Source organism: Marmota marmota, unplaced genomic scaffold (genome assembly GCF_001458135.2).
Source record: "Marmota marmota marmota unplaced genomic scaffold, marMar, whole genome shotgun sequence".
NCBI classification, from domain to species: Eukaryota; Metazoa; Chordata; class Mammalia; order Rodentia; family Sciuridae; genus Marmota; species Marmota marmota.
The window spans coordinates 5,299,913-5,327,887 of record NW_026000102.1 but is presented as its reverse complement, the minus strand read 5'-3'; the positions used below and the strand labels follow the sequence as shown (position 1 = coordinate 5,327,887).

Sequence of the window (27,975 nt, the reverse complement as noted above, 5' to 3'; positions counted from 1 at the left end):
CCTGCCCACTGTGGGACTAGCCTTGGCATTCAGCTCCAGGCTGCCCTGGACGGCTCCTTCACCTGTTTCTGCCTGGAGCTTCCCTGCGGGCTCAGCTCTCTGGCCTTGGTCCCTGGCTCTCCAAGACACCGCAACCTCCTGCTGTGTTCTCCAGGGTCCGGCTGACACTGCCTGGCCTCTCTAGTGCCCTGTTACAGGGGAAGCACTGACAGGGAGCCAGGCTGGCCTGCGTGAGGACTTCAGAGATATCCTGGGCTCAGGGACAGTTCCAGTAGGTCTGTGCTCTTCCTTGGCCTCCCATTTCCCTGGGACTATGGTCCTTTGAGTGAATAGGAGAGGGTTTCAGGTGAGTCTGCAAATACACAGGGCTGCAGCCCTAGTCCTTCCTTGCCCTGAGGACAGTCCTTCAAGATCCTCTCTGGCTCCCAAGGAATGGGATCCTTGAGGACCTGGTTCATTCAGAAAACCAAACTCCTCACTTTCAAAGCCCAAGACTCACCGTGAAGAAGTTTAAAGTACATTCCCAAAATGTAAAAGCAAATATTCTGTGGGCTCCGGCCTTGGAAGCAGACTGTGGAGGGTTAAAAGCCAACAGTCCTCGCACAGATGAAAGGGCCAGCGGGTCCTGGCCAGGCTTCCCTGAGTGCACCCCCAGCCCAGCCTGCAGCTCCTGGGGGTGAGAAGGAGGTGAGGATAGGAAGGGAGTGGAGGGCCCCTGGTGAGGGCTTTGGACTTCGGGGCTCTCAGGGCCTGTGTCCAGGCTCCCACACACCCGCACAGCAGCGTCTCCTGGGAAGGGTGTTGTCCGGCAGCTTCCAAGGCCCCACCTAAAAGAGGTCAGAGATGGGGCCAGGCAGGGCCTATCTGTCAGCAGTCCCCACTCTTACAAGGCATGTTTGGGGACACTGCCATCATCCAACACAAGTCCAGGCCTGAGTCCCCACTGGACGCTCCTGGAGGCAGGACGCCCTTCCCAGGGAAGCTGCCCTCCCAGCTTCACCTCGCCCCCTCTCACAATGCGGCCGTCAACTGGCACACGACACACCCTCACAAACACGTGCACATACACGCACGCGAGTGCACACCAGCTCCTGTGTGCACACAGGCACACATGTCTAGAAGTGCACTTACACACACAGGCACAGGGCACAGGTATGCACACCGGGGGCACACACATGCCAGCTCACAAGTGCAACACATGCCAGCTCACACCAGGCACACACAGGCACCGTCCTCCAGCCCAGTGAGGAGAGTGGGGCCCATCTGCGCTCCACAGGGGGCTCTGCCTTCCCGTCCCCTTCCTTTGATGAGCCCGTGACTTGCACGAGACTGAGCGCTCCGTGGGCTGGGCCGGGCACCCAGGATAGGGCTCAGCTGCTGTTGTGAGCTGTACAGGGTCTGAGGAGGTCGCAGGAGGACTGGCTGGGGGTGGGAGGGTGGGCAATAGGGCATGGGGACCAGCGCCTTCCGGGTTCAGTGAAGAGGATCCCTGTCAACATGCAGCAAAGGACATCCCCGGCCGGTCCACAGCAGCTCAGTCCCCAGTGATGTGCTCGCCCTTTGCCCAGAAGGGTCTTCTGGGTCGCCCATACCTAGAGCCATCTTTAGTGGTTGTCCTGGTCTCTGTCCCGGGGCCTCCCGGATCAGGCAGGCAGAGTGCCCTGCACACACCTGTCCACCCTGAGCCCATTCCACAGGGGAAGAAGATGAGCTGCCCACTGGACCTCAGGCTTCGGCCGTGTTGGAGGAAACTGGTGTCCTGACCAGCTGGGGTCTCAACTGTCACCCTACTGTGGGCCCCTGATTCAGGGGAGAGAGAGGAACCCAATGGGACAGCCCAGCATTCTCCCAGCCTCCCGCCCACGCCCTGTGTGACGGTGCTGTCTGGGCCCTGAGGAGCTGGGGGCCCTGGAGAGACAGCAAAGCACAGGTCAGGGCTTCCTCCACCTGCTCTGTGGGACCCATGCCTCACCTGCAGGCCAGGTGTGCTGGCGCACCTGCCCACAGGACTCCTGAGAATGGCATGAGGTGACACAGCACAGCGCCTGGCACACGAGGAGCCTCAAAAGCAGGCGAGGCTGTGACAACCCCCTGCTTCTGGGAAGAGGTGGACACCTTCAGGAAGACAGGGCCGGGCTCTGTGTGTGCATCCAACAGGGCGGAGTGGTGGCGGCTCATCCCCTGGCTGGCCTCCCGGCAGCCTGTCTTCAGAAAGTTACCAACAGCCACAGACGCTGGGGCCTCGCTCCCTCCCCAGAGACTGTGACATCCCTCCAGCTGTCAGAGCCCGCCACCCCAGGGCCACGTTCCCAGCAGGAAGCCCACGGTGGGCTCCACCCACCGCCGAGGCTCCTTGCCCTCACTGAGCCCCAGCGCTGTGGGCTCTGTGGTCCCAGAGATAAAGGAAACATTCCCTGAACTTGGAATCACAGGTGAGAGGGAGGGACAGACAGTCATGCAGGCTGCCGTGGCTCCCCAGGGTCCCCAGCACCCAGGAGCATGGCCAGACAGGCTTGGTGACAGCAGTGGGACCATGCTTTGCCAGTCTGCAGCATGACCCCAGAGGGGGTCTCCCCTCCTTGACTGGCTTTCGGCTTCTGTCCCAAGACAGGCTGGCTCTAACCTCCAGAGCCCCTGGCCTTCCACATCCAAGGACGCGGGGTCTATGGCAGGACAGGAGCCACCTCCCAGCTCCCAGTGGAGAAGGCCAGTTCTCACAGCCTGGGGGCTTCTGGAGGGGGTTCTGCCGGGTCTTCTTTGAGGACCCCCAGCACAGAGGCAGAGCTGGCAGAGGGGGCACAGGCCGCGGAACACCTGGTCAGCTCCTCCTCCTGTGCCCTGCGGAATACCCAGCCTCAGCCCTCAGCGAGGCGCTCTGCATAGAGCAGGCAGACGAGCTGGAACCGTGCACGTGGACACAGGATCCTGCGGCCAGCACTCCACGCTCCCTGCCCACGAGGGCTGCACATAGGTTTCCACTGCCCGCCCCTGTGGCAAGAGGCCTGTGGTGTCCCCAGACCCCACAGGCCAGTCCCATCCGTCATGGGATCCGTTCTCTCGACACCACCAGGGCAAAGCTCTGTCCCTCACACCCAGGCATCTGGGTCCGTCCCAGTGAGAGGGCTCCAAAATACAGCCCCTGTCTGGGACAGAGCAGGAGGAGACCTGGAGAGAGTCGGAGCCTGCCACGCTCATGAAGGCACCCAGGCCTGGCTGAGAGGCCACACAGCCCAGACCCCGACCACGGCCTGTCTGTGGACCTGTGTGGCCTCTTTCCTTCCTTCCTTCCCTCCCTCCCTCCTTCCTTCCTTCCTTTCATGTACTTATTTAATTTTGACCGTCTCCACTGAAAAGTCCCCTGCCAATCCCTGCGTGGAGCACCAGCCCATGGTCTGGAAGCTCCCAGTGCTGACCTGTAGGCTGATGCTGAATGCATCTGGAACTCAGAGAATCCAGAGGTCAGAGTGAGCCCCCAGCTCTGCTTCCAACGCTGCTCCTCCCCAGACCCCACCAACCCCACCCAGGTCTGAGCCGAGTCCAGTGTCCTGAGAGATTCAGGTCCAGTGACCCACCTGCCCCCCACCCCCACGCACCAAACACACAGAGCTGTGACGCTCTAGAGACTCAGGTTAGCCTGGCTGGTCAGGGACATGGAGGTCACTGCAGGGGGACAATGGGTTCATTTGGGGAAATCCACCTTCCCTCCCAACACGGCTGTCAGGAGGAAGGGCTCAGCACCTCCGCCCCCGCCGGGCTCCCCCTGGTCTCCTCCCACCTGCCACCTGGAGGCACCACACCACAGGAGTGAGTCTGGCCACAGCGAGACACACGCAGGCAGAGCCCCACGGAAAGACACACTGGTGCGCGTAATCCAGGGGAGAGGCAAACCCTGCTCCTGTTGTCATGGCAACCCAACTCGCCTGCGCAAGGGCTTTAATTGGAAGCGCTTATTTGGCTGAAACCCCGGGAATAATCAACAGGAGATTAGAAACATTAAAAACCAGCAGGACTCAGGAAGCATTTTGGAGGGGATGGTGACAGAAAGGACAGTCCCCCTGGAAACCATCGATGGCAATAATAACAACCGTTACATCTACTGAGTGACATGCCACACCAGGCCTGTGCTGAGCCCCTGCGTGTGTTAGTCACCGAATGCTTTCAAAAACCCTTAGGATGCTTCTCCTATTTTGCAGACAGGGAACTTTCTGAAACTCAGAGAGGTTAAGGAAGTGGCCCAAGACTGCACAGGACTTAAAGCCAGCTTGGGTGACTCCAGAAGCCACCATGGATTACGAGCACCCTGCTATGCCTCTCACGTCTCCGAGAGGCTCAAGCACCCGCCCCTGGACCTGTACAGCTGGCTGCTCCTCCTAGGTGGCTGACACGCCATGGACCCCAGCCTCACCCTTACCAGTGGCTCCCGTGTCAGCCTTGACCTCCAAGGCACCAGCCAATGCTGCCTCCCGGCTGTCCCTGACTGCCTGCCCTTGCCCAGCATTTGCTTTCTCTGCTCTGCCACCAGTGTCCACCCTCAAGCCCGCCGTGGGCCTGGTGACCCCTGGTGGCAACAATGGGCACTGCACCAAGGCGCAGGTTATTCCCAGACAGACCCCAAAGAGGGAAGGGGCTGGTTCAGAAAACTCCCTGGGAAGATCCCCGACTCTGGAAGGCTCCTGGGGGTGCCACAGCCAACGGGAGGGCAGCATGGCCAGCACCCAGCAGCTGGCAGGAGAGCACGTTTCTGGGCAAAGCTCCTGGAAGTCCTCCCAGTGTGTCCTCCCTTTTCTGCTGAGGCAGGGGAGGCTAATTATCACCCAGGGACTTGCTGGGCACAGGACACTGCCACCAACCACAAGGGACTGGCTGAGGCCCACTCTTCCCAGAGCCCAGTGAGCAAGCCCAGCAGGCAAAGGCCCTGGCAGGGTCCTGGATTGAAGGGCCATGCCCAGGCCCTGACCACCATGACGGCAGCTGGACCATGGGGTCTCCCCCAGAGTGCATGCTGGTGGCCTCCATGTAGGGCTTCCTGAGCACCCATCACACCAGATGCCAGGCTCCAGCTCGGCTGGCTGCAGCTCCCGTGAGTAGAGCCACTGCACCCGGGGCACCAGCCGGTGCAGAACGGAGCCTCCACAACGGTGGGCTGCAAGAGGGTATTTTTACCCCAACGTTTATCCACTGAGCAATTGAAATTACTTTTTTTAAAGCAACTGGCATTTACTCAGTTGGCGTCTTATTAAATCCCCCTCCTTGAACCACTCGAATATGCAAGTCACCGTTGTTCCAAGTAAGAGGACTTACAATTCAAACAGTGAGGGGAACGCATGTGACGTGACCTACACCCCCAGAAGCCAGAACAGAAGGGCTGGGAGGAGGGAGGAGGTGAGGGCCGCATCTGCGAGACTGTCCATCAGCGCCCAGAGGCACCAGCTTGCTCCTCTTGACCCTGGGCTGCAGCCCAGGTGGAGGCCAGCAGAGCAGCCCCAGGTCAGAGGTGGCTAGGGGGCTCCAGGGGCCACACTGCCTGCCATCCAGCCATGGCAGGGCAGCCTCAGGGTCAGATCCAGACCTTTAAACGTCTAATATCCCTCAGACAAACAGCATAATCATGTGTGGCTCAGGCAGGTCCTCAAGGATCCCATTCCTTGGGAGCCAGAGAGGATCTTGAAGGACTGTCCTCAGGGCAAGGAAGGACTAGGGCTGCAGCCCTGTGTATTTGCAGACTCACCTGAAACCCTCTCCTATTCACTCAAAGGACCATAGTCCCAGGGAAATGGGAGGCCAAGGAAGAGCACAGACCTACTGGAACTGTCCCTGAGCCCAGGATATCTCTGAAGTCCTCACGCAGGCCAGCCTGGCTCCCTGTCAGTGCTTCCCCTGTAACAGGGCACTAGAGAGGCCAGGCAGTGTCAGCCGGACCCTGGAGAACACAGCAGGAGGTTGCGGTGTCTTGGAGAGCCAGGGACCAAGGCCAGAGAGCTGAGCCCGCAGGGAAGCTCCAGGCAGAAACAGGTGAAGGAGCCGTCCAGGGCAGCCTGGAGCTGAATGCCAAGGCTAGTCCCACAGTGGGCAGGTCTTCCCAATGCTGCCAGGTTCTCTGAACAGCTGGAAAATCCCTAAGGGCAACAGGACCTCAGCTCTGGGTGGAGACATGAGCCCACCGTGTGTGTGAGGCACACACAGGGCCTCAAGGACATCTGTTCACCGAGGGTTGGCTGATTCCTCCAGTCCTCAGATGTGACCAGCCTGCAGGGAGGAGGCTGGTCTAGTCCCGCCGCAGGGTCCACGTGCTCTGTCCGTGGGCATGATCCTCTCTGGTGCAGCAACACCCCCACCCCTAGAACCATAATCACGGAGGAGCTCTGAGGGGCCCAAGAGCCTGAGCACACCACTAGGTCCTGCAAAGCCCTCGACCTGAGGAGCCAGCACCAGGGCAGGCCCCCGCGAGGGGAGGAGAAGGCAGAGACAGGTGAAGGAGCCGTCCAGGGGAGGAGAAGACAGAAGCCACAGGGAACCTGGACAACCCGCCCCCACCCTGCCCCCAGCAGTGGCTGCTCCTGGGTGCGAACTCAGACCTGCCTCAGCCCAGTGACTCCAACCTTTGCTGGGAAAGATGCCACAGAAGAGGTGATTTCCTTGAGCCAAATCACACTCCAAGAGTGTCCCCAAGCCCATGGTGGGTCACCGCTCAGAGGGAAGGGGTGTTCCAGTGCTCCTGAGAGGCTGTCATGGAGCCGTCTCTGGGACAGGAAACCACAGCCCTGATTGGCAGGACCCAAGAACCAGTCCCTCCCTTGGTGACCTGGACCCCTTCCCAGCAGCTGATTCCAGCCATCTGGTGCAAATGCCATGCTGGCCCAGACACCATCCATTACCCATCATCACACCCATCCATTACCCGCTAGGAAGGACAGCGTGGACCACCAGAGGAGCACACCTGGGGTCATATTCTCACTGCTCAAGTGCTCCATGAGTATGCATTGAGCACCTGCTGTATGCCAGGCACATGCATCAGAAGGATCCATGAACAGAACAGCCCTGCCCTCCTGGGGCTCCCACCCTGTGGGGGAGACACCAGGAGCAGGTGAGGATGTGAGCAATCGGTTCCACAGATGATCAGTGTCGATTCTCTGTGCATGAAAGAAGGACAGACAGAGAGACAGAGACAGGGAGAGAAGCGACGGACACAAGGGAGAGTGGTCTGCTTTGGCTGGGCATAGGTGGTCCCCCAATCAGATGAGGACAGCACCAGCGGCCACTCTGCCCTCCACCCCTGGCCAGCCGTGGACTCTGCTCAGGCCAGCTCTTTACTTTCCAGGGTGAATTACCAACCCCAGGTCCAGGTTAAAACTCCCCTTCAGCCAAGGACCTCAGGACTCGCTGCATTGAGATGATTCTCCCAGCCCCATCTCACCAGTACAGCCTCCCCCGGGGGTACCTCCGCCAGCCAGCAGAGCCTGCCTTGGTCAGCACCACTGTGTCTGTTGGTCTCTGTGCCGCAGACCCCCTGGCTGCTCCCACCCCAGACTCTCCAGGCTCACCCTCCCCCGGAGCCATCAATCAACCTGGGTGCATTAGCCTCCTGCAAATTGTTCCTACAGAAAGCGTCACTGTGGGGGAAGGAGCTGTGGGATTCCCACACCCCCACCTGGCCCTGGGGAGGGTGTCTTCTCTCTTATGTCTTGAAGCAAAATCCCAGGAGGGGTCCTGGCCCACCATGGCCCAAACAGCAGCTGCTGCTCATCATTGACACCCCTCCTGGCACGGGTCCACCCCAGGGTCAGTGTCCCTATGCCGGACCCTGGGACAGCTTAGGCATCCTCCTCAGAAGGTCAGCTCAGAACTGAGATCCCAAACCTCATGATGTGGGGGCCTTACTGCACCCAACACCGTCCAGGGGTGAGTGTGAGGTGCTCCCGGACCACATGTGCCAAGGGAGACCAAGGACAAGGACACTAAAGACAAGCACCCCGAGGACCAGTGTCCCGAGCAAGGGTTAGGGTTGGCACATGCACCTCAAAAGCTCTCTGTGAAGCAGACACTTCCATCCCCTTCCTTCACAGATAGGGAGTGGTTCCAAGAGGTTAGGTCACTTTTCCAGGGTCACAGAGCAAGTAGGCGTCAGGGCTGGGGTTTGGACCCAGGCCCTCTGCCTCTGGAATCTTAGTTACCTGCTCTGAAGGCCTAATTCTGAGCTGTGATTCCAGCTGTTGGCCGCCTCCCCCAGGAAGCGGCCCTCCTCTTCCCCCTATAGAAGGGAGCGGCACTCAGCCAGGACGCCTGTCCACCAGAACTCCCAGCACGAGCTAGGACTCTCCTGTCCCCACTGGGGGAAAGGCTCCTTCCAGAATGACAAGGTCATGGTGACATCCCCCAGAGATGTCGGCGTGCTGAGTCCTGTGCCTGAATGTGGCCTTATTTGGAAACAGGGTCTTTGCGGGGGATCAAGCTAAGGTGGTTCTTAATCCAATAAGACTGTGTCCTTATAGTGGGAGAGGCTGGACGGAGGAGGCTGGCATGGTGGAGGCCTAGAAGATTCTTCCCCTCCACCTTAGCAGGAACCAACCCTGTGACACCCAGCGACGGGGAAAATGAACACTCGCTATTCCAGCCACCTGATCCTTGGTAGTCCTTACAGCAGCCCCAGGACTTCAACAGACCGTGGGACCAGAGCTTCCAGGGCCAGCCGAGGCCCGTGGAAACCCACAAGGTGAGTCCACCAGCCACCAACCCAAGTGCTCTGCAGACCTGCCTGGGCCTGGCACCACACAGTCCCGAGGAGCCACCAACTCACCTGAGGCAGAGAAGCCACAGCCTGCAGACCCCAGGTAGGAGGAGAAGCCCGGCCAGGGCTGACGGCTAAGCAGGAAGGACCCCAAAATTTCAGCCATGGACCTCTAACACCTGGAACCCCAGGAAGGATACCCCTGTCCCCTGCCCCAAGGGGATGATCCCTGAGTAGCAGAGACCAAGGGAGGGGCCCAGCCTGGGAAGAGAAGCTGCCCAAACAGCAAGACTGAGGCTCGAGCCCTGTGCCGGGTGCTCACGGGGGGGGCAGAACGGTTGGTGTAGAGTCCTCCTGAATGGAGGCGGCTTTCTGCACGGGATGCATTTGCACCTCTCCCACAATGGCAACAAATTTTTGTTATTAAGAGAGAAAGCTCTCAGAGCTGAAGGAGCATGAATATTTGCAAATTCCACACAGATTCCACTTTCTTTAAGCTCCTTAAAGAGCCATTCGGCAGAAGGAGCATCCAATTAGGGTGATTGTTCCCTTCTCCATTCCAGGAGCAAGAGCTCCCTCCTTCGTCACCACACAGGCCTGAGCTGGGGCACCCTGAGCCTGGACCCAACCCTGCTGGCGTGAGGCTCTAGAATCCCTGTACGCCCCTGCGGCAGGGGAACAGAGGTGGGTACACAGACCTGAAGGGCTGGGCCCTGCTCACAGCATGTGGGAGGCCAGGTGGCTCACACATCAAAAAACTGGAGACAGCAAATGTCCCTAGAATTCATAAGGTGGGGTCACTGCCCTGGGCCTCAGGAAGCAGTGTCCTAAACTCTGGACTGCGTGAACCGCCCCAGAGGACTGGAGGGAGGGCCTGCTGCCAGGGAAGGCTGTTCTTGCTGTTCCCGGACGGGGACCGACAGCCCTCCCCTGGGGCCAGGAAATAGTCCCTACACCTACATCCTGAGCCCTTTGCATCAAACACAAACTGCTGTGTCCTTTGACTGTGTCCCAATCGATCTGCTGCCAGGCAGCCTGTTTGTGGGGCCCTGCAAGATGCGTGGACAAGATGCGGAGAAGCCAGCAGGATTCTGAATTTGAAGTTCTAATCAGATGATGGAAAGAAAAGCTGACACTGATTGAAAAGTTTCTGTTTGGATTCGGTTTGCCATCTGACCACACAGCAAGCCTGGAGGTGTCATTAAGAAAGAAAGCGCTCAGAGCTGAAGGAGCATGAATATTTGCAAATTCCACGCAGATTCCACTTTCTCTAAGCTCCTTAAAGAGCCATTGGGCAGAAGGAGTGTTCAATTACAGCGATTGTTCACACCCATGTTCCCCAAAAGGAATGGCGTCATTTTCTCAAGTTCACAGGGGTCTGGCCAGGAGGCAACCCTGGAGTCTCCATACAGTCTCCCAAGTCCTGAGCCTGCCCCCAACTCATGGTGGAGCCACCCCCACCCTGGCAGCCCCAGCTGCAACTGGGAAGCAGTTGGTGACACCATGGAACTGAAATGCATAGAGTTCAGCCAGACCCAGAACCTCCATTTCACAGGGGAGCCGGCTGAGGCCAGGGGGGCGAGACCACAGGCCAAGTCAGCAGAGGCCAAGCCTGGCCTGCTCCCTCCCTGCACAGCTAAGCAAGACAGACACGCTGCCAGGAAATCCTGCCTCTCACTGAACACCGGGGTGATTGAGCCAATGGACGCTAGCCCAGCTTGCCGGGGGTCCTAGTGATGTGTCCGTGGGTGTGGGCCCCCAGCACAAGTCCTGCAAGGGAACCGAGCCCTGTCCAAGGGAGGACACAGCCAGAGCACCCTCTTTACTGGATGCTAAGCCAAGGGTCTGATTGGCCTTTGGTTTTTCTTAAACAGGACCCTGCAGCAGGAGCTACCAGGGGCCACACCAGCCACTCCCTGAAGGAGGGTTTGGACAGCTGGAGGGTGACTCCCTGGAACAGCAGATGCCTTCCTGATAGGGACTCTGTGCACTGAGTTGCAAACTTGCCAGGATCTTCCCCCACTGGCTCATAGCCTCCACTCCCAGGGACAATTTCATACAGCATAAAAGCTGCCCCCAAAAGATGACGGGCCAGAGATGCAGAGGAGCAGGCAGGAGAGCCCCCCCACCACCACCCTGCCAAGAACATCGTGTTCTCCACGCAGTTTTGAGCCCAATTTCAGGCTTGGCACTGTCTCTAGGAAACTCCAAAGAGAAAAAGACAAGAATCGTGGGCTCAGCCTCTCAGGTCCCCTGCCCAAGGCAGCCACCTCAAACCCAGCTTGTCACAAAAGTGCCCGTGGAGCTTCTCAAGTATCAGACTAACAAAAAGGAAGGAAATCCGGTCCCCTCCTGCACATGGGGGGGACACTCGCTAAGTGAGAGAAACCAGCACCACAGTGTTCTCCCCCCAACAAAGGAGCCCACAGAGGAGAGAGGCCTGGCCGCAGGCCGGGAGGGAGGCCCAGCAGAGAGTGGACGTCAGGGAAAGTAGTGGGAAGGAGGAACGGGGCCTAGGGTTCTGCAGCCGGGTGGGGACTGTGGTTCACACCTTGTGATCCCCTTCATGAAGATTCAGAGCCAGGAGTCAGGACCTCCCAACACAAAGAACTCGTACCTGATGAAAGAGATGCAAAGGCTAGCTGCCCTGTAGGTGTGTGTCAATTCCACACTGCACCCTGTAAGCAGGTGATTCCTGGGCCTCGGCTGAAATCTTTGAATTTTTTTCAAATCTTACAAAGCATCGGCCACTTTGCAGGCCACTCCTTCCATGTCTGTGTCTTCATTTTTTACATAAAAATAGTTTCATGCCCCTAAATCCCAGAGAAAAATGGATGCCACAGGAGAGGCTTCTTACTCAAAGGGACATGAATGTAGAGGAAGACACCCCTCCCCACCCAACCTCGTCCTCGGTCAGCGGTCAGCATGTGGACGCAGGTGCCAGAGGCAGCCTCTCATCTCTGGGTATCAGAGTCTGTCTGCCTGAGCTCAAGGCTGGGCTCTGCTGCCCTCTTGGGTGAATGATTTTGAGGAAATTAAATGACTTCTCCGAGCCTCCGTTTATCTAAGATAGGGACACCAACAGTGCCCACTTTGGCGACAGCAGGGACTGTCAGCATGTTTCATGCAGGGAAAACGCTCAGACTCGTGCTGTGCCCAGTAAGAACTCAGGGAGTTTCACAGGAAGGGTTAGCCTGTGACCACCCCCGTGGTGGAGTCAGGCTGGCGTGGGGAGGCACCCGGGGGGCTTCCCTGCAGGGTCCTGGCAGGAAAGGTGCCCGGGCCCTGCTGATCCGCCACCAAAGCCAAACCTGCTGGGGTGGCAGGAGAGGAGAGCCTGGGCTGCCCAGGCTGGTTCCCCGCGGCCCGGCTCCCCACCCCGCCCGTCCCCGGCAGCCAGCTCTTCTGAAGCTGGGATTTCACACCAGAAGAGCTTTCAACATGAGTGGCTGGAAGCATCCCTCTCTCAGCAAGAGCGTGCCATCGCCAGGCTGCGCCTCTCCCCTTGAGGCTCTCCCTGGCTGGGCTGAAGGAGACTTCAAAGCATCCCTGAGCACACAGCCTCCCGTCGAGGGCACAGCCCACTCCACGCAGCGCTGGGGAGAGTGGAGACAGGTCCACACTCCACCTGTGCAAAGGTGCATCCAGGAGCAATGGCGGCAAGCGGACGCTCCAGACGTCAGACCCCACAGAGGCCACGGCGGGCTCTGCGCTGCCTTAGGAGCACCAGGCCCAGCCCAGAAAGGCACCCCAGAACTGGCAGGAGGGTGGCAGGATCTGGAGTGGGTGAGGGAGATCCGTGACTCGGGAAGACCCCTAACGCAGCTACAGAGGGGCCCTGGGAGCTGGGACAGCCATTCCCGCCTTTCTGCGACAGTAGGAGTGGAGAGCACCCTGGGTTGCAGGACAGAACCACCAACCCAGCGCCTTCACACAGACATCGTCTCTGACGGTTCTGCACTGCAGAAGGCCAGCGTGGTCTCACCGGGCGAAAACCAAGGTGCAGGCAGAGCTCGAGCCCTTGGGGTGCCAGGGGAGGACCCCTGCCCTGCCCTGTCCAGCTGCCTTGGTTGCTGGCCCCACTCTGCCTCCTCGAGGCAGCAGCACAGCCTCTCTGACCCTGTTCTGCCGTCAGCACCGCCCTTCCTCCGCCTCCCTCTTCCACGATGAGGCCCTGGGGATCCCTCTGCTCCAGGTGGCCTCCCCGTCGAGGCTGGCTGACAGCAGCCTCATTCCTGGTGCAGTCTCACACCCCCTTTGCACGTGGCTGGGTCCCTTTGCAGTCTCTAACCCAAGAGCGTAGCCTGGGAAGCTTACAAACAGCCAAGATGGACTTCCTCACAGTTCCACAGGTTGGAAGCCAAGATGGGGGCAGGGGCATTGGTGTCTGGTGAGGGCTGCATCCTCCAGGGGCAGGAGCCCTGCCATCTCATGGGCAGAGGCAGAAGGGCAAGAATCCCCGCCCTTTCTGGGGGCTCCTAGCCAGACTCGGAGGGGAGGAGCCCTGAGGGCTGACCCCCTGCAGGCCTCCCTCCGCCCAGCCCCGGCACACCTGAAGTTTGGAGAGGCACATTCAAACCCTAGCACCATGAACCAGACACGGTCACCCTGGGCATCAACTGCGACGTCTCTGGGCGCCATTATTCTTCCTGCCAGTGTCCAGTGGCGCAGATGAGTGACAAGAGCAGTAAACACTCAGGTAGTGTCATTGCCCGCCAGGAGCTGTGCCCCGGGACTTAGATACATCGGCGGAGTCCTCTCACTGGCCCTGCACAGGGTGATCACAGTCTTCCCCTCATGTGCAAGGGAGCAGAGGCTCTGGAGACCAGAGAGTTTCTCCGTGGTCACTGGGTGCTGGCATCAAGCCCAGGACCCACCCTGTGCAGCTGCCCTTCACCCCAGGTGCTGAGGAGCAAGCAGCACTCAGGAGCCGAGGCTCAGCGCTGAGTCCAGCCTGAGCCAACCACAGCCCACGCGGAAACGCGCCTGGCTTGTCCTTGGGTCCTTGGAGAGCCGGAACAGGCTCAGTGACAAGCACCCACCCCATGGTGGGGGGCCAGGAAAACCTACACACCCCAGAAGACAGACACCCCACACCTAGGCAGCAGGAGGCGGGAGCCAGCTTCCAGGAAGCCGTGATCATCTATCTCCCCGCAGAGCAGCCCCAGGCTCTGCACCGCAGGGCGGGGACATCGCACTTCAGGTGGCGGCTCTGGAGGCGGCTCCGCCACACACTTGTCACTGCTCCAGGCCAACTGCTAAAATAACTTTTTGGTTGTTATTACCAAGTAATGGATGTTTATTGCAGGAACGTTAGAAACTGCAGACGAGCCAGGAGAAGGGAAGGAGGGCCACCCGAACCCCACAGCGGCAGAAGTGCCGCCTGGCGCGGTCCACGGCTCCTTGCAGCGATTTCCTGGTTTGTTTTTCCAAAGCGAGCTCTGACAGTGGGCGGGCGCTTCCTCATGTTGGCAAGAACGCCTCCTCCCCAACTCCTCACATGTGTGGGGGGACGGCGCCCACCGTCCCCTGCCTCAGCTCCCCGGGGAATGGGGAGTGGGCGGGGCTGGAACCCGGGTCCAGTGTGGCTGCATCCCCTGGTGGCCCAGGTGGCATGTCTGCAGCTCACACAGGGACACACACAGGCACACACCAGGAGGCAGTGTGCAAACCAGGCTCGCATGCATGACACGCATGTACACGCACGTGCACACGTGTGTAGTGCTCGTATCTGTACCCACAGACATGTGCACACGCAAAGACACACACACCTGGCTCCTCCTCTCCCCGATGGCAGGCTCCTGCCTGCTGCCCTGGGGCTTGCACCCCTCCACCTGCCACTCATGGGTGGCCTGGGCAGCCTGGACACGGACAGATATGACATTGAAGGGGGAAAAGAGGCCTCCTGTGGTCCTAGGCTAGGCCCACCTTCCCCTGCTCGCTGACCCCACCTCAGTGGACCACAGGCCCAGATCCAGCCATGGATACTCTGAGCCCTGCCCCGTGCACACTCCTCCATGGGTGCAGTGCCCTGCTGAGGCCACCTACAAGCCCAGCCTCTGTCTGGTGAGAACTCCCTCCTGAGGCCCTCATCCCCCTCCTGTGGGAAGCTGCACCCTGTATGTGGGGGAGCCACGCCGCCCATGGACAACAGATGGTCTCCAGCTGTCCCCTGAGTACAAGCCACACTGATCAAGGCTGAAGACAGAGCACAGGAGTCCAGCCAGGAAGGACCAGGCCCAGCCCTGGAGGGCCAGGGCACCTGGAGCAGTGATGGAGGAGCAAGGAGACGGTGGATGGGGCCAGTAACGTGGGGACCATGGATTAGCAAAGAGCAGACTTCCGGAATCTTACTTAAGGGCGTGAAGAGCCACTGAGAGTTTCTAAAATGATGGCCTAGCCATGGTGGAGGGGTGAGGTGCTGTGGGGACTTTCCAGCTCACGTGTTAACTTTGCCTCGCGGAGCTCCCAATACCCGACAAGTACAGCTTAGGGGAGGGAAAGTTGAATTGGGGCCCACAGTCTCAGAGGTTCAGTCCCTAGATGGCAACTCCATTCCTCTGGGCCCAGGGTGAGGCAGCACAGTTTGGCGGAGGGAGTGGAGGAGGAGAACAACTCGGGACACGGCAACGGGAACCAGAGAGAGCAAGTTCCATTCACCGAGGACAAAATATCAACCCTGTGACCCTCCTCCAGCCAAACCCTACCTACTTAGCTAGCACCCAGTTAACCCACCAGTGGATTACCCCACTGATCAGGTTACAGCTTTCATAACCCAATCATTTCACCTCCGAAAATTCTTACAGTGTCTCACAGTGAGCTCTTGGGCGACCCATCCTGTCTAAACCATAACACACACGTGACCAGTTCCCTGCAGTGGTAGCAGCTGGCAGAACGTCAGTAGCACAACCAGGATACAGACTCTGACACAGGCAAGGCCCAGGACGCCATGTCACCACAGGGACCCCTTCTGCCACTCCCTTATAGCCACGCCCACTTTTCTGTCATGCCCACATCCCCCAGAACGTCCGGCAATCTCAGACCCATTCCCCAGCTCCATCATCTTGTCATTCCAAGAAGGTGACCTCAGTGGACCCCTGCAGTGTGGCACCTTTGAGGACTGGCTTCTTTCACTCTGTGATACTCCTTGGAGATGCATCCAGTTGTCTCGCACTTTAACAGTTTTATTACTGGGCAGTATCCCAGCCTGGGTTGCCACACTTTGCCTAGCCACAGACAGTCAAGGACATCGGGGAATTGGAGGTTTGGGCTATTACAAAGAAAGCTGCTATAGAATCTGGGGGGGGGGGGTTCTGTGCGAACATTGGTCTTCATTTCTCTGGGATAAACGTCCAGCAGTACAACTGCCGGGTTGTATGTAGTCATGTGTTCAGCTTTCCAAGACACTGCCAGACCCTTTTCCAGAATGGCTGCGCTATTTTTACACTCCTACCAGCAGTGTCTGAGAGATCCAGTTGAGCACCTTCTTGCCAGAATTGGGTTATGTCATCTTTTACATTTTTAACCACTCTGGAAGAAGGGTAGGGACATCTCGTTTACCGTGCTTTCCCTAATGGATGGCCAAGTCAAGCAACTTTTCACGTGCTTATTTGACATTTTTATTTCTTCTTTGAGGAAATGTCTGTCTTTTACCCATGTTCTAATTGAACAGTTATCTTTTTATTGTTGAGTTCTGAGAGTTCTTTATATATTCTAGATACTAGTTCTTTGTTAGTTGCTCTCTCCCATCCTTCTGACAGGTCTTTCAGAGGTGGGATTGATTTTGAGGAAGTACAACTTCTCAATTCTACTTTAGAACGTCTATGGATTGTACTTCTTGGTGTCAGGTCTAAGAACCCTGCCTGGCCCTATATCCCAAAGATCTTCCCCTCTGTGTTTTTTTCCCAAGTTTTATAGCTTTATATATTGCATTTAAGTCCCTGATCCATTCAGTTCATCTTTGTATAAGGTGTGAGATTTAGTCAAGATTCAATATTCAATATTTCACCTATGGATATCCCATTGCTCCAGTACCATCTTTATTCCACTAAATTCTTTTTGTACCTTTGTTAAAAATTAGTTGGGTGCATTTGTGGGGGTCTGTTTCTAGGTTCTCTCTTCTGTTGCAACAATCTATGGGTCTTTCCCCGCACCATAGTAACACAGTCTTGACGATGATAGCTGTATAATAATTCTTCAACGCAGACCGATTCCTTTCATTTTATTCTTTTTCAACTATGTTTCAGCTACTCTAGTCCTATTTTTTTCAAATAAATTTTAGAATGATCTTGGTTTTCGCTACAAAACATTTTTTAACTGGGATTTCAACAATTGTGTTAAACCAGTGTATACATTTAGGGAGAGATTTGGTATCTTTACCACATGGAGTCTTCCAATCCATGAACATGGTATGCCTCTCCATTTACAGATCTTTTATTTATTTCACCGTAATTGTGTAGTGCTGTGTTTGTCTATCTACTAAAGGTTTTTGCTTTGTGCTTACCTTAAGGCTTATATAAGAATTTTATACCAACATCAGGATATTTTAAATGATGATGACTTAAATTTGATCACTTGAACAAATTCTACACTTTTACTCAGTTTGATGACACATTTTGTATGTTTTATAACTTGTGTCCCTTAACAAATTATCATAGCTGTCGTTATTGAAATTTTTAAATTTTTGTGTCCATATGTTCTTTCCTAGTATATTGGAATACAATTGATTCTTTTTATGTTTGTCTTTTATTCTGCAACCCTGCCAAACTCATATACTACTTTCAGAAGTTTTTTGTAAAATCCCTTAAATAGCCTGCATAGTTATTGAAATTTTTTTTAAAATTTTTGTGTCCATATGTTCTTTCCGAGAATATTGGAATACAATTGATTCTTTTTATGTTTGTCTTCCTGCAACCCTGCCAAATTCATATACTACTTCCAGAAGTTTTTTGTAAAAATCACTTAAATAGCCTACATTGAAAGTATCATCTGCAAATACAGAGAGCTTAATTTCTTCCTTTTTAATCTGTATATCTTTTTATCTCTTTTCTGGCCTTATTGCCCTAGCTAGAACTACCAGCACTAGGTTGAATAAGAAGGGTGGGCTGGGCATGGTGGCACATGCCTGTAATCCCAGTTACTCAAGAGGCTGAGGCAGGAGGATGGCAAGTTCAAGACCAGCCTGGGCAAACCTAGTGAGGCCCTAAGCAACTTAGTGAGACCATGTCTAAAAATAAAATGGAATAAAAACATGGCTGGGGATGTGGCTCAATGATAAATCACCCCTAGGTTAAGTCCTTAGTGCCAAAAAAGGATAAGGAGAACAAGAAGAAAAAAACAATAAGAAGAATGAGAGTGGACATTTTTGCCTTGCTCTTGATCTTGTGGGGAAAGCATTGCCATTCTCATTAAGTGCAGGGTTAGTTGTAGACGATGAAATTCTCTTGTATTGTTATTTTTCTAAGTTTTTATTATAAATGAGTGTAGAATCATACCAAGTACTTTTTTCTACATCAACTAATAAAATGATGTGGGTTTTTTTTTCCTTCTTAGCCTGTTAATGTGGTGAGTTATAATGACTGGTTTTCAAATATTGAATAAGTTTCCATTCCTGGATAGCCTTGGATATGGTGTATAATTTTTTATATATATCGCTAATTTTTATTTGCTAAAATTTTGTTGAAGGATATGTCATCTATATTCACAAAGTAAATTGATCCACTGTTTCCTCCTCCTCCTCCTCCTCCTCCTCCTCCTTTCTCTCTCTCTCTCTCTCTCTCTCTCTCTCTCTCTCTCTCACATTGATCCTATCTTTGGTTTAGATATCAAGGTAATAATAGTCCCATATAATAAATTTGGAAGTATTTTTCCTCCTATTTTCTGAAACACACTGGTAGGATTGGAGTCCATGTTCCTTTAAATATTGGGCAGAATTCTACACTGAAAGCTAGCTTCTGGGCCTGGGGATTTCTTTTTTCAGAGTTTTTAAATTGCAAATTAAATTTCTTAATAGCTATAGAGCTATTCAAATTATGTATTTAGTTTTGGGTGAGCCGTGGTAGTTTTGCTTTGCAGGAAGTAATCCATTTTCTCTGAGTCATCCAACCTGTGTGCTCAGGATTGTTGGTGATTGTTCTCTCGTTGTCCTCTTGATATCTGTGAGGTCTGTTGGGTCTTCCTGTTTCATTCCTCCTACTTGCACCTCTTTTGCTGTATCTGTCTTCCTAAGGCGCGTCAATTCTATTGATCTTCTCAAAGACTGGCCCTTTGTGTCACTAACATTCTCTCTTGTTTCTTGGTTTGCATTTTCATTGATTTCATTTATCTTTATCTTTGTTGTTTCTTTTCTTTTGCTTACACAGTACATTGTGATCTTTTTCTGAATTCTTGAAGCGGGAGTTTAGACTATTGATTTGAGAATTTGCATATATATGCACTCTGTGCTATATATATGTCTCTGCACACTGTTTTAGTAGTGTGGATATGTTGTGTTTTCACTTTTTAACTTTTAATTTCCTTGAGACACATTCTTTGACCCGTGGATTATGTAGAAGTGCTTTGTTTAATTAATCTCCAGTTTGGAGATTAATTGGTCATCTGTTACTGGTCTCGAGTTTAACTCCATTTGTGGTTGGAGAGCATACATTGTGTGATTTTGATTTATAAAGGTTTTTTCATATTTATTCTGTGGCCCAAGGGTATATTGGTACACACTACATGGACTCAAAAAGAAAGTGCATTCTGCTGTTGTTGAATATATATATATATATATATGATTCCTTGGGTTGGTGGTGGTGGTGGTGAGTTCTTCCATTTTCTTACTGATTTTCTCTCTAGTTCTTTTACCCATTGAGAGACCCAGAAAGAGAGGTACTGAAGCCTCCAGTGGTAATCATGCATTCGCCTACTTCTCCTTTGAGTTCTACCAGGTTTTGCTTTGTTCATCTTGAGGCTTTGTTGTTTGGTGCATACACATTCAGGACTGCTGTTTCCTGGTGGATGTCACTGCATGCGCTCTCTTCTCTCTCTGGTAACTTTCTTTGCTCTCAAGTCTACTTTATTTGATATTAATAAGCTGCCCTGTTTTTATTTAGTTAATATTGGCATGACACATCTTTATTCATCCATTTACCTTGAGCCTGCTTATACACTTATGTGTGAAGAGCATTTTTTGGAGACCACACACAGTTGGGACATGTTTTTAACACACTCTGCTGATTTCTCTCTTTTAGTTGCTACACTTAGACCTTTTGCACGAGATGTAATGGTTGATAGATTAAGGGTCACGCCTGTCATGGTGTTTTATTTTCTGTTTTCTGTTTTTCTTTAAAGCTGTTTTCTTTCTCCCGTCTTTTTGTTGTTCTAACTGGAAATGTTTTATAATTTCAATCGTTTATAGTGTTTTCTTAGCACATTTCTTCACTCCACATTGCCGTGGCTCTTCTAGACGTCACATTATACATAAGACACACTGAGTGACAGTGAGTGGTGTTGTCATCTCACCATCTGAGTGAGGAATCCCAACCCTGCCCCTCTCTGCACCTCGCCCTCCCTGTTTGTAGGATTGTGGCAGGTCTGCAAGGCAGTGGTCCGTGGACCACCAACATCACGTGGAAACCTCGAGAGGAGCAGGAGGGAAGCCCACCGTAATGACCCGTGGTCCTCCTTACCTTGCTCTCTCTTCCTTCCCACTGGCCCAAGAGCCCGCTAAGCCTTTTATTTCAGTTAATGTATTTATTTTTCCACACCGTTTCCCCCTTATCTTCCTTCCCTTTGCTGAGGACTTCTATTGTCACATTTTTCAAGGGTGTTCATGGCTGCCCATGAAGCATTTTGATCACGGCCACTTTAAAACCACTGTCATTCATTCCAACACCCCTGTCATCTCCCCGTTGGCACGGATTGATGGCAGTTTTTCATTCAGTTTGAGATGTCCCTGGATCTTGGTGTGATGGGTGGTTTCTTGTTGTTGTTGAGGCCTGGACATTGCTGTTTTATGCATCTTGTTTCAGATGTCCCTCTGCCTGCTCCAGCAGTGGGAGGGAGCAGGGTACTGCCCCATCACTGCGTGTGGACATTCCCCAGTCACCTCCCTGACACACTGCGGGCAGGAGAGAAAGCTCCGGCTCTTCCTGGGGTCTCCACAATGCACTGTTGGACTGGCCTTTTATGGCTAGGCAGGGTGAAAGCCCAGCCTCTACATTGGGCCTCCTCGGATTCACCCTAGAAAGGAAAGGGAGAGCACCCTTCCAGGTGGGGATGGAAGTCCCCACGTGGTCACACTGATGCCACAGGAAAAGAGGACTTTATTCCTCGCTGGTCTGGGTGACAGCCTCGGATCTCTACCTGGCCTCCTCCCACACCACCTGGCAGGGGCTGGAGCCCCCTCCGTGATCTTTTGAGGCATTGCTCTCCAAGGCAGCTCGGTGTCCTCTTGTCTGCAGTCACATGGAGGCTGGAGTTCTCCCAGGTCAGTCTTGAGCTGGGCCAGTGACTGACGCCCACCGTACATTCAAAGGAACAGTGGCCCTCTCCTTCCGCTGGTGTGTGTGAGGGCTAGGGAGACTCAATCTAAAGCAGACTTCATTCTAAGTGTGCAGGAAATGAGGCCCAAAGACTCAAGAGAGAGCACAGTAGGGAGGGGAATGTTCTAGGCGTGCAGAGAATAAAAAGCTACCACAAGAACCCAGAGCCGGCGTCTGCTCCCGTCCTCCTGCGCCCTGAGCAAGATTCACACTGGGTCCTCACAATGAAGCACAGTCCTCAGAGGACGTCACCGGAAGCCAGGACTCACAGCATGTCATGGATGACATGGCACCGTCTAGTGCCAGCCCTGGGGGCGAGGTGCTGGGAACCACAGAGGTGAGAAGACCCGCGGTGCCCCACTGCAAACAGGCCCAGAGCCGCGGTGGCATCGTGAGTCAACCTGGCCTGGCTGCTCTTCTCCCAGCAGGAGTGATGGAATTAATCAGGAATGGCGCACTTGACCCTGAAGAAACAGGAAGGGACGGAGCCCAGAGGCTGGAGAATCTTTGCACTTATTGGGCAGGGGACAAATGCAATGGCACTTTCTATTATTGTAAATCCTCATTAACAAAACTGTCCCTCGGGGGGGGGGCCCAGAATCGTTGCTGTTCACTTTTAAATCGATGTGTTTTACCACATAGATGCTGGCACAAAACGCGTGGTGTCCTGCCCTTTGTGGGCAGCCCGAGTCCTGGAGAGGACACTGCAGGCCCTCCTTGTCCACTCCTTCGTCCCTGGGGCTTGACATCCAAGCCGAGGCCCAGAGAAGGAGGGAGAGGAAGGAGCAGGGTGTGGGATTCCCAGAGGCCTTTGCATAGGGAAGGGGTGGGGCTGCCGGGCCCTGCAAAGTTCCACTCCTCCTGCAGGGAACTGGCTGGACCAGCCAGTACAGAGGAGGGGCAGAGCCCTAGCTCCCCCACTTCCCCTCCCCCCTCAGGGGTCCGAGATTCCCCATTCCCAGGAGCACCAGTGACCAGTGGGCTGGGCTGGCAGCTGCAGGACATCCCCCTGTGGACCCTGGTGAGCCTCAGCCTGAGCCGCAGGCTCCTAACCTGCTCAGGGCGTCATAACAACCCCACTGCCTGTTCACGCTGCCGTGAAGGTCACCCTGACCGCTGTCCCTCCCGCCCATGCCTCTGCTAACATCAGCTCGTTGAGAGGCTGTCCCGCTCCCGGCTAAGCCTGCATACTCCTCTCTCCTGACCATCTTGGCTCTCCTCCTGACACTGTCCTGGAGACAGGAAGGCGGACCTGTGTCCCACACATGCAGCAGGGGAAGTAGCAGACGTCACCAGCTGAGGTGCTAAGGCCCCTGGACCACCCCACAAACCCTCCCTTGAGCCAGGAGGACTCAAATGCAAACCATCAGGAACAGCTGGGTCAGAACAGATGGCTCTGACCACACCTGTGCTCCCTCCTGCTCCCCATCCTCTAAATCACAGCCTCGGGCTCCTTGGGAGAGGCCTGGGCCAGTGAGTGGCTTTGTCCCAGCCTGACAAGGACACAGCCTGGAGGTCAGTTGGCGTCCACTGAGCAGGAGAATGGTCAGATGAGGCGGCCACAGTCCGGCTTGGAGGCTGCTGCATGCCCCTCCCCCACTTCATATCCCCATCCACAGAAGTGGCTTGAGGGAGAGGAGAGAAGGTGCAGAGGCAGAGGGTCAGTGGCCATGCACTGTCCCCTTACCCACACCAGCAAAGCCCCCTGCAACCTACCCTTCACCCCAGGCAAGAGCCAGCAGCTTTATAACAAGAAAAGTTAGAGGGGACACAGGCTCTGACTGAGCAGAACACGCCGTCCTCCAGGGGACCAGGCCGTTCCCTTAACTAGACCCTCACTTGCATCATGAGTGTGCACATTACCAAAATCAGAAGACAGAGTAGAGGGGGAGGGCCACACTGACCATTCTAATGCCCTGAAAAAAAGGACAAAGTAGCCAGGCATGGTGGCTCAAGCCTGTCATCCCAGCGGCTGGGGAGTCTAAGGCATGAGGATCACAAGTTCAAAGCCAGCCTCAGCAAAAGTGAGCTTCTTAGCAACTCAGTGAGACCCTGTCTCTAAATAAAATACAAAATAGGGCTGGGGATGGGGCTCAGTGGTCGAGTGCTCCTGAGTTCAATCTCCGGTACCAAAAAATAAACATAAAAACACAAAGTAGTGAATGCTGCAGGATAGAAAGTTTAGAACACAAGAAGGGAGGACAATCAGACCCGGCTGGGTTGAGACAAAGGCTATCTGCTCCTGGATGCAGGCTGTGCTCTCTAGTGGCCACCGGACAGCAGCAGCTGGAGTTAGGCCTGGGCCTTTGGCCCACACACTCAATCCGCCTAAGCCTAGGCTGCTGGGCCACCTGCTGCCCTGGGTTTGCTGTCCTGGCAGCTGGCAGACAGGAGCCTGCGCCCCGTGGCCTGTGGGCTGCTGGCGTCTTCTCAGGGCTTGGTGCTGGAGGATGGTGTGTCCTGCTCAGTCGGAGGCCGTGTCCCTCCTATCCTTTTTTGTTACAAAGTCCACCATCCTCCTGGGGATGAATCCAATGCTTGGCCACGTCCAGGCTCTGCATTAGTAACCCAGAGCCAAGCAGAGGCCTAGAGGGAGCCTGGCCATGCTGGATGGGCATCCAAAGTCCAGGCTGGCCTGCCCTGCAAAGCTCCCCCCTGCCACGGAGGATGCAGGGTGATAACTCCTGTCTGGCACTGCAGGCTATTTCTCAGCATCCGGGCCTCCACCCTGGGAGGCAGGAGCTAGAGGCTCTGGAGGGAGGCAGCAGAGCAGGGGTCTGCTGGGACCTGCTGGTTCAGTCCCAGCTCTGCCCCGAGACGGCCGAGTCTCCTGAGCATGGTGCTCAGCCTCCATTTTCCTGTTTATAAACTGAGGCTTCCACCCCCCAGGAATGTGGCGAGACGCAAATGAACATGAAGTGCTTGGCCAAGGGTCCGGGGCAGGCTCGCTGCGCCCAGAAGCCAACTCTCATCAGTAACATCGTCAGAGGGGCCCACATATCCACCCATGTCCTGCCCAGAACCATGGGAAAGTGGACCTGCCATGGGCATGAATGCTCAGTGGGGCCTCTGCCAGTCTCCAGACCCCGACCTGCCCATCACCTCCCCAGACGCAGCCGCCAACGAGCTCAGAGGCAGCTCCAGGCGTCCACCATCCTCAGACTTCAGGGCCCCACCCTTTGGGCCCAGGCAGACGCAGGGCAGGGAGCTTCCACAGGAGGAGGGCGGCAGCTGGGTTCAGCAAGACCCCCTCCTGGTGGCCCGCCGTCAGGACAGATCCCAGCCAAATGCATTTTTTTGTTTTTTCAAAAGACAAATAAATGGGTCAGAAGCCAACGAGGGGGTGCAGGAGCTGCCACTGGAGGGGAAGTTCCAGAGGAGAAACTTGGAAGCTCCGCTCAAGGAAATTTAATGAGCTAGAAAGAGATGGGAAGCAGGACCAGCTCAGGGCGTCAATCAAATATTCATCACAGGAAAGGCAAGTCTTGCTAAGGTGTGGATCAATAGGGCCGGGAACTCCAAACATCTGCCTCCCGAAAGCACTTCCAGAAATCGAGGGCTAAACAACAGCAGAGCGGGAGCTGGAGGGAGGATGGGAGGTAACCCAGGTGACCCGGGAAATAGAGGAAGTCACTGGCCGTCACCACCAGGCTGCCCCTAGGAGCCGGACTTTCCCAAACAGCTAGGCGGTGGCCCCTGGGCATGAGGCTCTGCCCACCCCTGGCTCCCGGGAGGTTCCCCGTTCCACCTTCAGTTCCACTCATGGAGCCCCCACCTTGATGCCTGGCCCGTCCTCAGAGAGGAGCTGAGCCCTCTCCGCCCTCAGCCGGCGGGCTGTCATCATGCTCTGTGCTGCGAGGACACTGAGGCTCAGAGACACGAGTCATCAGCGGAGGCAGGTGTCCAGCTGGGCCCTTTGGTTCAAGTCCCTCCCTCTTCTGGGATCCCACACTGCCCCAGATCCTCCCCAGGCCAGCCCCACCCCAGCTGTGGAAGGTGGGCAGCATGTCCGCATGCAGGGCAGGTGTGGGCACTCCCCCTCGTGTCCACCCCGACCTGGCCCCTCCTCCCAGAGCTGCCATCTGCTGCTCCCCTCCAGGGCACTCAGCCCCTCACCCTTCAGGAAAGGGTCTGGGCTGCTCCCCAGCAAGACAGGAGCACCCAGTGCTCTCACCTGTCCTCACCTGCACCTCTGCCTAGGGCTTTCTGGCCACTCGCCAGCTGGGATGGCAGCGCACCAACTCCCCAGGAAACAGCTCCTATGGCCTCTGGCTGAGCATCAGGGTCCTGGGTGCTGTAGGAAAGGGCCCAAAGAGAACAGAAAGAAGGGAGTGCTCTCACGGGTGTGGAGGCCAGAAGCCGGGGGCTGGCAGAGCCTGCTTGCTCGGCAGGCCCCAGGGAGGCTCCTCCAGCCTCTTCCAGCTTCTCCTAGCTCCAGGGGTCCCCGGATGTGCTGCAGGACTCTGGTCCCTGCCTCCTTCCTCGCTGTTCCTCTTCACGGAGGCCACCGTCCTCTGTGCCTGTGCCTCCCTCCTCCTCCTAGAGGACACCAGTCACTGGATCAGGGTGCACCCCAACCCAGTATTGCCTCATCCTAACCTGGTCACATCTGCAAAGACCCCAATTTCCAAATGAGGTCCCATTCCCAGTGCTAGAATGTCAGACTTCAGCACATCTTCAGGGGACACTTTTCAGCTCCTAAGAGCTGTGGCTCTCCTGGGTGGTCAGGCTTTGGTGGCTGGAGGCTTTGTCAGACACAGAGATCTCCGGCCACTGGGACCTGCTGGACCAGCACCTGCATTCTACAAGGTGCAGGGGGTGTCAAGGCTTCTCCTGAGGGGCCGGGCCCCGGTGGCCTCAGTGCATTTTGCCGTCATTACCTCCCTCCTGGCCCTGTCTCCTGTCCCGGTTCCCACATGCTGGGAACAGCTGTCGCTCTAAGGGCTCACACTCCCATCCCCCCTCACGTCTCCTTTTTGGTCACCTGAGACAAGATGGAGGGCTCTGGCCTGTCTGTCCAGAGCACCTGGTCCCTTCTAGAATCCATGGTCCACGGTGCCACCTCACCAAGAGCAGCCACCACCCAGGCCATTAACGCCCACACCCAGGCAGCCGTGACGGATGAGGAGAAAGAAACCCAGAGACAGGGCTCGGCCCCCGGAGCGCCCCTCAGCCCAGCACCGACAGCTGACCGCCTCCGGGACAGCACAGAGGCTTGGTGAGGGAAGGAGGGCACACCACTTGCCACCAGAGCGCCATCGCCTCCTTCCAGCACGCACGCCCCTAATGCCCACCCCGTCTACACCTCTGCCTCCCTGGCCCAGGCCCCAGAGCATGATTAAGAGGAGGGGCCTCAGCTTGGAGAGAAGCAGAGAAAGTTCCCCCCAAACCACCAGCTGGCCCTCTCCCCCCTTCCTGCAGCCGCCCAGCCCCACCCTGACTTTCCAAGGGCTGTTCTGGAGAGGCGGTCACCTTGGCCCACCTTGGCTTTGGTTTCTGGCTGAGGAGCCACTGCAGCACCTCTGACCCTCCCCAGCTGGGAGTCCACCGCCCGGGGCTGGGAATCCAGAGGAGATGTTTGCAGAAGGGGCGTGACTCCAGCTTTATAGCTCACAAAGGACAGGCAGACGGGGCGTTCTGGAACTGCCCGGGCCCCTCCAACCAGGAACTCTTCTCCAGGGGAAGGAGAGGCTTCAAGGCTCTGTACAAACTGTTTTCTGTCTGAACGAATTTTATGATGGCCCAGCCCATTTCAAACTCTGGAAAGGTTCAAGAAAATATCCTGGAATGTGATGGAACAACCAGAGAAACCGCAGTGCTCAGCACCAGGGCTTGGCTGCAGGGGCCCAGGCCCAGCGCGCAGGCCCACACTGAGGCACTCCAAGCATGTAGCCAGTGTGCACCTGCCAGCCGTCAGAGGCCAAGGCTCAGCCCCTCCATGTGGAAACCACACCCGGATGGAGAGGGCTGGGCTCAGTTCCACCCACAGCACGATCTCTGCTCAACAGGCACTTGTCCCATGGCTGTGACACACAAGTGACAGCCTGCCTGCTTGGAAGGCATCATTCAATGGTGTTCACCCAGGAGGGCTCTGAGTGAGATGCCACCCTGCTGCAGGAATCCATCTCTGCAGCTCTGTGGCCTCTCAGTGGGGTCTGCTAGTCTGAGAGCAGGTGTGACATTCACAGGGCGTCATGAAGATCAGGACTCATGACGCATGCCTTGTGCTTAGCACGGCTCAGAACCAGAACCAAACCTGCTCGAGTAGGCTGGACTCACACGAGACACACAGAGTCCATGTTTGGGACGTACCAAGGGTGGGACGGGCCATGGGGGCTCCCAAGATGCCATCACCCCCTCCCCCTCCTTCAACTCTCCCTTCCCCTGCATTAGCTTCATCTGTTGTGGGGCTCTCCCCACAGGGCAGCCAGGATGGCCACCATCAGACCAGGGAAGGAAAAGGAGAGAGAGAGAGAGAGAGAGAGAGAAGACCTGGGTCCCAATTACTCCAGCAAAAGTCCCAGGAGTGAATCCGATTGGCCCTGCCCGGGTCATGTGCCCATCCCTGAGCCAACCACTGTAGCTGAGAGAAGGAGTTCTACTATTGGCCAGCCTAGGTCACAAGATACACACTCAGCCAATAGGAACCCATTTCCCCTGCAGAGTCTCCTCAACACTCAGCAAATGTTAGTTGTTCTTTTGTCATTGTTCACAGATAAATGAGGC

The 27,975-nt window shown here is 55.6% G+C and overlaps 1 protein-coding gene across 1 annotated transcript; it reads left to right on the top strand.

The window, feature by feature from the left end:
* The first annotated feature begins 1,536 nt into the window (after positions 1-1,536).
* Positions 1,537-21,849, top strand: LOC125610792. The gene is made up of 2 exons (XM_048783746.1): positions 1,537-8,828; positions 9,289-21,849. Exon 2 carries the CDS (start codon positions 11,765-11,767, stop codon positions 12,893-12,895), a length of 1,131 nt encoding a protein of 376 aa, XP_048639703.1. The 5' UTR covers positions 1,537-8,828; positions 9,289-11,764; the 3' UTR covers positions 12,896-21,849.
* Positions 21,850-27,975: the final 6,126 nt, after the last annotated feature.

Bases quoted from the DNA above. Each gene is read 5' to 3' on its own strand.
- LOC125610792 (XM_048783746.1), top strand. From the start codon at position 11,765: ATGACTTCTCCGAGCCTCCGTTTATCTAAGATAGGGACACCAACAGTG.